This window comes from Trachurus trachurus (genome assembly GCF_905171665.1).
Source record: "Trachurus trachurus genome assembly, chromosome: 15".
NCBI lineage: Eukaryota > Metazoa > Chordata > Actinopteri > Carangiformes > Carangidae > Trachurus > Trachurus trachurus.
The window spans coordinates 11509585-11521702 of NC_139906.1; the positions used below are offsets into that span (position 1 = coordinate 11509585).

Consider the following 12118-nt stretch of genomic DNA (forward strand, 5'->3'; position numbering starts at 1 on the left):
TGGCTCAACTAATCAATGAATCAAACTAATTGTTTCAGCTCTAATTGGATTATTAAAGTATGTATTTCTGTGTGTTTCTTAATGTGTCTGCAGCCAGGAGAGAGTATCGCAGTCGCTCAGTGCAGCCTCAGAGCCAGCGCCCCCCCGTCACCAGCCAATCAGGGCCCATCCTGGACTCAGGCTCCACCCACGGGCTCGTCCAGCGTCTGTCCAACAGCCAACTGTCCTTCAACACGTCCATAGCCTCTATATTTTCACAGGTATACACACTCACACACACTCACCAGTTGCTGTTAAATGTTCAGTGTGTATTTCTTAAGAGAACAAAGCGACGAGTGGATCGTTTTCTCTCCTCAGGTCCCTCGTCTCTCAGGAGCCGGAGGAATCAGCTCGCAGCTCCAGGCAGCGCAGCATCAGCAGCGCTCCAGCCAGGTGAGACACTACTGCACACACACACACACTCTGTTGGCTAATACGTCGCTGGTGGATCTTGACCGATAAATATTTTAAACCCTAGCAACTTTTTAAGATTGAAGGGAAGCAGCCTTTTCTGTTATACGTTTTTTTAAAAAAAAACAATTTGTAACAAACAACTCAAAACTAGTAATAACCACCACACAGGATCAAAAAACAACAAGAAACATGTTAGAAATGAACAAAGACTGCAGTTAAATGTACAGGAAACATACAGTATATAATATATAGCATATTCAAGTTAAAGTAGATTAGATCCTCATTTACTCCTCCTTACTTTAAAAGCACAGCACTGCATGCATGCATTTACAATGAGCAAATCTGTGCTCGCCAAACTAAAAGATGTCTTTTGTCCCAAAAACATGAAAAAGAAAGAAAGTGCTGGGGGCCTGCACACAATTTTGAATAAAGTAAAGGGTAATAAATAATATGAAGTGTCATCCAATCGTGTCATGTTCAGCAGTGAACCTCCTAAATTAAGCTGTATTTTGTTTGTGCAGACACTGAGTGAATTGATGTTATTATCACTACAAAGTTGAAGCCAAGGTTCATCTTTCTTATTATCATAAAAACCCATCCTAACAGCTGATGGCCAAAGCATGTGATCACTGTGTATTATTGACTATTGAAGTTATTCTTAGACACAGCCTGGCCTGCTGTGTCTGACAATTTGCGCTCCTATGAAACATCTAACAGAAACTACAGCATATGGAAGAACTGCATTTTTTCCCCATTTGTCCCAGGTCTCCTCGTCTTCGTCCACTCTCAGCCTGCTGTTTGGGAAGCGTAGTTTCTCCAGTGGCCTGGTTATCTCCGGGCTGTCTGCTGCCGAGGGGGGCAACACCACAGATACGCAGTCGTCGTCCAGCGTCAACATCGCCATCGGGCCGTCACACAGGTCCAGCAGCAGAGCCACACAGGTAGGGAGCTGATGAACAGGTAGACAAGCAAAGTCCCTGCCGCTCCCCATACAAAAATATGATATATGTACATCTCCATATGAAATATACATAGACATATAATATAAATACATGTTTGAAATTATATCATAATGAATGATGATGATGCATTTCTGCTTATTTAGTAAGCTATATGTGTTTAAAATCAATAGGAAAAACCTAAATAAAAATAGAGAATTAATATGCATGTTGTTTTAATTACATTTCAAATACAAATGGAATATATATCACTGACATATGTGGTTGCAACATGTTATACTACAAAAACTGCAGAGTAGATAAATCCTGAGAGTAAAGTTTTTCCATTTCTAGCCGAACTGCTGTTCAAAGAACAAAATTGCAGTAGGTTACTTCCTTCCTTACATCCAACTCTTTCAATATGAAAGTGTAATGGGTGTTTCTGCCTTTGGGGGCCACTGATGAGTCTTAGAGAGAATTTAATGTCAATTTAATCCCATTGTCTGAAAATTTGAGGCTGTTAAGTGCATAATATACCAGAGAGGATAATTGGAGAAGTTGTCAAACCGCTGTTCTAAAGTATAATAGAGACTATAAACAAAGATTATTCCTCTAATGTGTCTCCTTTCCTTTTCCCTGTCTTTCTCAGTGGACATCAGAGCCATATGAGAGTATAGACGCGAGCTACTCCAATGCAGCCGTCACGGCAAAAGACGCGACACAGTCAGATGACCGAGGGCAGGCCACCAGCCAGGGATTAGAGAAGACCCAGGAGGAGTCAGAATCTGCCTCAACAGCCCCAGAGGGGACGGATCAAAAGACTGTCTGAGAGAGGGAGATCACACACACAAACACACAGATACACACACACACACACACCCATACTCATGCCCATATACAGAGAGGACTGTATGAAAAGTTACACATATACACAAACATAAAACGGATTGTATGAGAGAGCACCCATGCACACAAACCTGCCTCCTCTCCTGTCCTCAGCATGTGGTCTCACCTTGTTGTCTGAATGTAAACAAGTCTGAAAACATGATCTTGGCTCCAGTTGATGAATTAAAGACGTTTTTAAATGAAGCTGCCTCTTTTGCACCTCTGGTCATGTCATCTGTGGTTAAAATGAGCCCTGCCGTGCCATATCAAAGCACACACACGGGGAAAACTATCCAACAAACAATGAATGCCGTATATGTTTCAGCTTTCCAGGAACTTTGAAATCATCATGTGATGTGATCCCTTAGACCTTTTGGCCTGCAGCCAGTGCCATGACCTCCTCACCTCCTCTAAACGCGCCTCCCCACGGCAGAGGAAACGCTACAGAGGATTACAGTGCTTGACTGTACATATAGTAGTTTGGCTGACTGAAACTTCCTTTCGTGAAGGAATCAACTGGACAGATAATTTATGATGAAAAACTAATATAAGGTGGGTATATTATGAGTTTTCAGGCACTTTTAGCCCAACAAAATAAAGGTTTCCCGTCTTGCTGCATACATTTATAATGTAGTGAGATCTTTGAAATGCCCTCATCTTGGAAAATTAATGTGCTTAAATTAAATATCATACTTTCTACTCAGAAATTTCTGAAGGTGGTAGTTTGTGTTGGTGAATTCATATCCTCATATTTCAGAAAAGGGCTTGGTCACAGAACTGAATTAGCTCTAAACACATTAAGAGGTATAGTTAAGATTGATGGGATTAGAAATGTCATTAATCTTACAAATAAACCTAGACAAATTGTTATAATAACTCATCCAAAGTTTCACTCAAACCCCATGTCAACCTCATGGTGGTGCTACAGTTAAAGTCATGAATGACTGTACAAAATGTGCAAATAGACACTGATATGTTCTGCTGGTCTTGGGTAAAAGTCAGACGATCAAAACCAGGATTCATCCTCTGGGAACCATGACCGTCTGTATAAAATGACTTGATGGTAATCAAGATGGCAAACCAACATTGTCATCCCTTGATCTTAACTTTTCAAACCTAATACCGAAAATATTTAATCTAACAATGCCGTTGATTTGTGGGGGGAAAAAAACATCTCCAACATCTCCAGTAAGAAAGACACAGTCAACATTTGGCAAAAATCTATTAAGTATTTATTGTAAGTTGTTACATTTAGATTTCTTTCTCTAGCAGCACTATTTAAATTACAGATATTCAAGGGCAGTTACCATAGATTGGAGTCTTCTAAGATGTCATTGTGTAAACAGAGACAGAGACTGAACCGTAGATCAAAATGTACCACAACTGAACACGCTGTTAACGTGATGGTAATTCATATGAAGATAAAGGCTGATGAACAACAATTTTTTCTTTTGAGATTAAAAAAAACAATGAGTGAAATAGACCTCTTGTTAAAATAAATTAAAACAGTACAAAACAAATTCAAAACTATGGTGAACAGCTTCTTGTGTTACACAGATACAATTTCATTTAGACCTGATATGGTTGCTCGTTAGTCCACATCAGTCACACTTCCGAAAAAATGTTTGTTGCCAGTGTGTGTTTACAAAGTCTTCAGGTGTGTTGTTGATTACATGACAAATGCAGTAGATGCGGACGATTCAGAGAGATGACACAAACCTACGACAGCAACGTGAAAACACAAATAAAGTATGTTTCGTAAAGGAACATTTTGAGTCCAACAGAATATGTAATTTTATATTCCATCATTTTCTTTGAACCATTTACACTGAAACAAAAGGTAGATTATAGTTTTTGGCACATTATCCACCAAAGACGCATTACTGGGACAGTTGCGCATTCACCACTGTGTCAGGCAAATTCAACCTTTATTTTTCTGTTTGTGTTTTCATATTTTACATAGCTTAGTTTTTTTTTTTTTTTTTTAAATACTTCTCTTGCAAGGGAGAATACATTTGGGAAGTAGATACATTTATTCACTTTTTCTGCTGCAGTCTGTATGATAAATATGAAGCTAGAGCCAGCAGACAGGTAGCTTAGCCTTAGCCAAACTGTCATGCAGAATATCTTACACATTATATCCAATCAAAACCACAAACTGTTATTTTATACACTTGTTTTCAATCTATGAGATATAATTAGTCATTTTCTTTTTATACATGGACTATGCTAGGATAGCAAGCTGGCCAGCTGCTGGTTCTATCTTGATTGTTAGCGTACAGGTACAAAAGTGAGTACATGTACATCCCAAAATGTCAAATTAGTTATTTCCCCACACCCTCACAGTTTAACTATAGTTTCACATAGCTAGTGTCTAAATTTATGAGCCAAAACGAGCCAACATTTTTGTAAACCAGACTTTGGGTGTAGACATTTCTTTAAGCTTGATTTCTACTGTCCTCAGTGGGAAAAAAAAACTTAAGTCACATCTGTATTGTACTGTCATGCAGAGAATTGCCAATACCACCAGAATTAAATGTTTCTCACAATGTACATATTCTCCAATGCTGAGTGCAGTTAATTGTAGAACCAGCTCTGTCTTACAGTAGTACAGATTTACAGCCCTGTAGTATGAGGCTAGATGAGATGAGTCCTTCCTGTGCTATTCTACAACAGAGGTGTTTCATCAAGGTTGGACTAATAAGATAGTCCTTTCAATGCTACAGTTATTGGATTCCTACATCTCAGGGCGCTTTAGACAGCCATGCTGATTCAAGGATTGATTACCAGTTTCCTTTGATATAATTCAAAGTCATGATGAAAAGCAATCAGATCCTTGGGCAGCACAACCCTGGAGGTTAGGGACACAGTGCTCTGAGATGTTTGAGGAAGTTGCACAATCTGGTGAACTCACTCTTCTTGAGCTCACTCTTGCACTCTCGCTGCAGTTTTTTGAAGCTCAGCTGACATTGTATCATCCTGGTTAAAATGTTTAAATCTGAAAACCAGAAGTCACGTCTGCTTTGTGGCATTTCAAGACGCCGAGGCTCTGAAGGAGAAATAACATTTCACCACACGCTGCCTTCTTGAGGATAAAATGTCACCTGCCTCGATGTAAATAAAACAGTCAGGATCTCAGTCATCACCAAAAATTGTCAAGCAGCCAATAGTGAAAGGTTTAGCTTGACTTCTTGATCAGAAAAGTCAGCTGCACTAGCACTGCCCTGGTAAAGTTGCTCTGCGAGTCATGCATGTGGAAATAACCAACCATAGTCTATATTTGTTAATACAAAGAGGGTCCTTTCCATTCTGGTAACTCATGAGACACTCAAAACAAGAATTAAGTACCCATAACTCTCAATATTAGTGAAACATACTAGAAGAAAAATATGAACCTCTCAAAAGAGTTTCTGATATTTTTAATTGTCTGCATACTGCAGTACTTGAATACATACTCATACAGTATCGTTTATAGCAAATAACTGAATTATTTCATTTATTTAGCAAAAGGCATGCTGAATAGAAAAATGTCACTTATTCAGTCGCTTAAAGTGACAGAAAAATTCTTTTTATTTTCACCTGCAGATCATCTCTCGACGACTGTGATCTATCTACACAGGCATGACGGAAAAAACCAAGAGGCTTAGGCATCTAAATCAATAAAGAGAAAAGTTGATTGCCTAAAACTGTTAAAAACCAACCTCAACCAGTACCTGCACTGAACATTATAATCTCTTTCCCAAAGTAGCACAAACACCTCTGGACGAGGTTTTTCGAAAGAGACGACATGAGGGCGTCGGTGTTCAACGTAGGAGGAGCAAACACCAGTGTGATTTTTGCTGTGAAACAGGGCCGTCTCTGCTCTAACTGCTGTTAACAGTGTTGCATGTGTGATGTTACAGAGAGAGGAAGTGAGAGCCTGAGAGAGAGAGAGAAAGAGAGAGAGAGAAAGAAAGAGAAAAGTGAGACACAGAGAGAGAAAGAGAGAGAGCTTGAGGTCTGTTGTGAAGCGTAAAGAGGCACCAAATCCAAACGGAGGGAACACACAAAGCAGGTCGAGTTTCAAAACCAGCATCAAGTCGATAAAGCCTGTCTTCCCTTAAGCCACGACGCACTGTGAGGAATTGTGGGAAAAATCTATACAACATCAACTCTCGTATTCTCACTTCCACATTTCGGTCCAGGAGCTAAATTTTCTGTACAAGTCAAGAAATAAAACAAACAAAACAAAAAAAGAACTTCTTCTTATAGCTCTATAAGCTAAAAGGGGCTCACACATGAGCTGAGTGAATGGTCTTTTAAGTAACTTATATTATTTACTTTTCTCATATTTTTGCATTAGTGGAATAGTTAAAAAAAAAAGGAAAAAAAAGAAAGAAAACCCACTTCTGCTGATGTGCTCCACACCAACGCTACTGTATTCACACAGTGATAGTCTGACTGGATGTGGCTACAAAAAGAAGTCGAAGAATAGAAAAATAAGTTGCTGCTGTTTGCTGACGACATGGTGCTTCACTCATCTGGTTACAAAATTCACAACAGCTGTGCAGTGTCCACTGACAAACAACAAAACGATCATCATCATCATCACGATAAAAATTATTACATGGCAAGTGGTTTCTTTTTTTGTTTCGTGTTGTGTGGTGTGTGGTTTTTTTTTTTTCAATTTTATTCATGATTCACTGGTTATAAAATGTGACTTGCGTACGGACAGTGCACATCTCAAAGGCAGATACTATTAATAACTCAGCTCGTCTCCAGGTTTGCTCCGACTCAGCCCTTCAAAGTGAGACTACGTAACTTTTGCATCAAGAAATAAAACAGTCCCGCTATTGCAAATGAAAAGCTGAATTCATAACGTACCTTTTGTTCAATTCAATGCTCTCAATTGGTCGGCCTGACGCCGCCGCCACCACCGCCAGCTTGCTTGACTTTTCTCCACTTGTGCCGCCTTTACACAATATTTTATCATTTGCCTTCCTCCCTCAGCTGTCATCTGTGGCGACTGTGGCTTGTGTTTAAGCAAAAGTTACATAGTCTTGCTTTTAAAATGACCAAATATTACAGTGGAGAAAAAAAAACAGACAAGAACAAGTCCTGGGTGAGCCGAACACGTTATTTAGCTCACAGGCTGGGGCTGGATAACAATATTTAATCACAGAAAAGTCATGATGCGGTCGCTCTTTGAATAAATAAAGCCCCGGTCTCCTCACACCTCCTCCTCCTCCTGCTCTTCCTCACCACCCCTCAGTTAGGAAATACTGCACAGGGTCAGCTACGAGTGTTGTAGCCTGAGTAATGAGAGTTTTTCCTGACAGTCAGTCGGTAGAGTCAGTCGCTTTAACTGTCAAGTTTCCAGTCGGTCTATATCATCTTACCAAGACTCCAGCACACAGCCACATAATGTCAGACAACAACACATTTATTTGTTTTCAGCAAGGTTTCTTTTTTATCATCACGAAGGCATATACTATTTTCTCTGTATATTACTTGTTTTATATATATTTATATATATAATATTTATATAGAAACAAAAATAAGCGTACATTTTTGCTGAATAAGATTGAAGAATATCAGCAAAGGGCAATGTAAACCATGGTCCATCTAAAACAGGTGAAAGGTGCGGTAGCTCGCCCTTTCCCATCTCACCCACAGTAACAGATTTGCATAGGCAAAAATGGGATTAGCCCTTAGACAGTGGATTCCTGAATTCTTTATAGAGATGCAAAATCTAGTTCAGCTCAACACAATTAAAAACAAACATACATACAAACAAAAAATAATAATAATGTTGACTAGGCCAAGCTTTCTTTAACCCCTCTGGTCATATACATAGTCATTTTTCTGTGCACATTTTTGTTTACAGTGTTAGGCTTCAAGTAGATCTAAAAACAACTTGTACATTGACAACTAGATGTGAAATAAATTAACCAACATGAGAGGTAGTGAAAAGCCTACAGAGACGTTTGTTGTTGTTGTTGTTGATTTTTTTTGTTGTTTTTTTTTTTACAAAGGAAAAAAAAAAATTAAACGTGTCAGTAAGGCCAAAACTTCTCCAACCTCCTCCGACCCATCAGGACACTTCAGCTCTCAACCTCTTCTGTTGTTTTTTTTTGTTATTCATAAGTCAACAAAAACCACAGCCACATTTTTTGAAAACCCACTCACTTGGAACCCATGGAAATTTAAAGACCCCCCCCAAAAAAAACAAGAAAAGAAAGAAAATCGAAACTCTGCGATGACACTACATCACTTCACATCATCATCATCATCATTGCTTGGCTTGTAAAATCCACATGTGAAATGCAGTTATTAAAAATAAACAACCGTGTACTTTTCCCACTGTGTAAAAGTCACAATAAATTAAGAGGAAAGGACGTTAAGCAGGAAACCTGGGCTTCTGCTGTGCCTGTCCTCCCTGTAAAACACTCCCAGTTTTTAACTCACGACTGTCTGTTAGCACTGGGCAGAGACCGGCGCCAGCCTTAAACCTGCTGGCTTCTCTGCTGCTCGCACTGGGGAAAACTCGGCTCCCCGCTGTTACGAGTATTTAATAAGGTACACACATCTCACAATTTTTTTTTTTTTTTTTTATAAATGTAAACTTGGTTTAATTGCACCATAATTTCATTATCTGGTTCTTGGTGAAACATTCTCGTGTAATTACTGTATAGACTCAGCGACAAGGAAACATAGCTGTACTGTGCAGAGGAGGGATTTGTCTGCGAGAGAGCTTCATGAGTGACAGGCATTCTTCTACTGACTGAGAAAAGTTACAGAGTCGTCTAAATACAAACGTCTAAAATGTTCATGTTTCCTGTGGATGATAAAACTCGCTCCAAGGAATGAGAGTGAAAATTGATCCTTTAGTATCAGAATTAGTTATTAACTCTGGACTCCTCTGCTTCTGATCGACTGGGCGCATGCATGCACAGCTCTTCGTTAAAGCAGCTAAGCAATATCAATCAAGCCCTTATGGATATTAATGTAGTCTGCATGTGAGTACTGTATTGCCAAAGATTAAATATAGGATTATTTTCAATAAGGAACATTGCAAAACTGTTGGGTGAATATTGGTTCAGACTTGCCTTCTTGACTTTACAGTGTCAATTTCACTGGTTTTTAACGAATACGTCACGACAGAAAATGCTTGTAGAAACATGTCAGCTTGGTTTTGAACTGGCTGGTTCGTCTAGTCACCGCAAGTGAAAATAAATCTGGAGGAAAACTCAAAAAAAATCTCCAAATCCAATGCACTCCATGCTTTAGAAAATGCTTTTGTCTTTTAAAGATACATTTCCTCCAGTACAAACTTTGCGAGTGTGAACTAGAAGCAGGTGGCTCTTCTGACAATTCAAAACCAACCTGACATTGTGGGACACAGCTTCAAATAGACTCCAATCTATTATCACTAACTACATCCAATTGCACTTCAATAGTCTTCTAGAAATCCTGCATTGTCTACTCTTAAACTGAATCTAGACCAAACTTGGCACGTGAACTTCAGGTAGTTAAAGGAGGTGGCAACATGGATGCCTACATTTATCAGTGAGGAGTGGCACTGTTTTCATTGACACTTTTAAGACTGCACTAACCACCAAACCAAGACTTCAGCTATCCACCATGAGACATGATGAATACAACTTGGAGGCCCGGCTGATTTAAAAAAATAGCATATACTGCACTCATGCACTTTCTACTGCACGTCCACAGGCCAGGAACAAATTCATGTTCAAATGTTCACATCATTAAAAACAGAATGTCCTTTTTATATACTAAAAATGTTAATGGGACATTTGGCAAGACCCCCTTAAAGTTTAAGGGTTTTTTTTTTTCAAAATCTTTTTTTTGTTTGTTAAGTGTGTAACTGAACCATACACACACATAACCATTATCATTGCATGCTGTCAAAGTCAGATTAGAAAAAACAGACCAGAGTGCGCGAGGGGCTGGCAGTGGGATGGAGGGTTAGCATGGCTAGCACAAGCATGCTAACTGCTTGCCTTCAGCATGCTGAGACCTAGGCTAGCATGTTAGCATTGTTACACCAACCCTTTTCACTAGCTCTGGTTAAAAAAAAGGGGGGAAAAAATCTGTGTCTGTTAAGAGGGCAGCTGTTAAATGATGGACTACCCTAACACTCTCCCGACTTCATCTGCTGGAGAAACAAGGCATGCACCAGCCTGGCGACAAGTCACATCTAATTATCTCTTCACAGCATCTTTGACATCAAGTTTGGCACCTGGTTCACGTATCTGCAGCGAGATACCGGACGTCCGACTCCAGGGGACTGTCATATACTGCAGCTTCTACAGCGAAAGCCTTACAGACAAAGGCCAGGGCTCAGTAACCCTTTCAGTTACATCAGTGCCTGCAGGATCTGTGTGTGTTCTCCGAGCAGAACCAGCTCTCCATAATACTCTATCGCATGGTGCACCACTGCAAAGTTAACCCTCTTTTTCTGCTTAAGATTTTCAAAATGTAGATGACTATTTGGAGTCAATGTGGGTTGTTTTTCTTTTCGTTTTTTTCTCCAGCGGTGTATGCGTGTGTGTGTGTGTGTTTTTTTTTTTTTTACCCCCACATTGGGCACCTGTGCTTGTCAGGCTGTGATGGTCTGAGTTGGAGGGAGGAGGAGGAAGGAGGAGGAGGAGGAAGGAGGGAGGAAACAGAGGAAGGAGGGAAGGGGGAAACAAAGATGGGAGGTAGGGATCGTTGGACAAACTGTGGTTGCTTTGCTTTCCAGAAAAACTCCAGCAGCGCTTGTGCTGCCTTTTCTTACATGTAAAGGCATTGTGATTTTTCTCAGTGGAGAGATTTTTTGTCTAAAGTTCATGAGTAATAATAATAATACATGTAGCTGCCCAACCACAATTCTAGCCCTTACTTCTCCCGGTTAAAGAATCCTAAAGGAAAGTGCTTGGACGGACGGATGGACACATGGATGGACAAGTGGATGGATGGATGGATGGATGGATGGATGGATGGATGGATGGATGGATGGATGGATGGATGGATGGATGGATGGACGGATGGATGGATGGACGGGTAGGTGCTGCTGCCTTTGCTGCAGAAGCCATCAAATCTCCTCAATAAAAAAACTGCAGTAAGCTTAAAATTGGCAGAAGTGTACTTTTTCCCTTCACTGAACATAGACAGCCGGACAGAGAGACAGGTCCCTCCGTCATAATACATCTCAATATTCAAAAAACGGTTGCAGTCCGCGGCTTACATCGTCAAGCTACTGTAGAGAGAGAGAGTTACATGCAGAGCCAGTGCTTCTACTGGTTAAACGGGGGCACGAACGGCCCCCCAACTCCCCACCAACAACTAGGTGTCATGTTTGCACAGTAAAGAAATTAAAAACAGAATTAAAAACACATCTGAGGAATGGGACAGAATTAGAACAACAAAATAATATGAAAGAGAATGAGTAAAGAGAGAGAGAGAACATTGGGGTAAGGGTAGAAAGCATGAGGTCTAAATATTACAGTACAGGAACAGTTGGCTTGTCCTTTTTGTCTCTCTCTTTCTCTCTCTCTTTCTGTCCCCACTGCCTGAGGAGTCCTTGTCCACAGGTAACCAACAGCTGGCCATCTGATTGGCCGCCTCAACCAACAGCTGACATGCGGGTTGGCCAGTCAACCGCAACAAACAGCACAAATTGCTAGCAAAACAATCACTGGCCAGCATTAATGGTCTTAAATGGACCAATTAACCAACCAGCAAAGGCCGACCTGGCTCCAGTGGAGTTATAAATTGCTTAAAAAATATAAATAAAAAAACAACCAGCTATCTCGGATGTCATTCAGTCTTTTCAATCAAAAAAGAGATTTTTTCCA

The 12118-nt window shown here is 40.1% G+C and overlaps 1 protein-coding gene across 3 annotated transcripts in view; it reads left to right on the forward strand.

Annotated features, from left to right (window-relative positions):
- pcnx2 (pecanex 2) overlaps positions 1-2408 on the forward strand; it is a 30547-nt gene extending 28139 nt beyond the window's left edge. For all 3 annotated transcript variants that reach the window (XM_083988066.1, XM_083988067.1, XM_083988068.1), the window contains exons 37-40: positions 94-260; positions 358-432; positions 1218-1394; positions 2041-2408. In XM_083988066.1, the coding sequence (XP_083844192.1) occupies positions 94-260; positions 358-432; positions 1218-1394; positions 2041-2220 (599 nt within the window). In that variant the 3' untranslated portion in view covers positions 2221-2408. The remainder of the gene's footprint in view (positions 1-93; positions 261-357; positions 433-1217; positions 1395-2040) is intronic.
- Positions 2409-12118: the final 9710 nt, after the last annotated feature.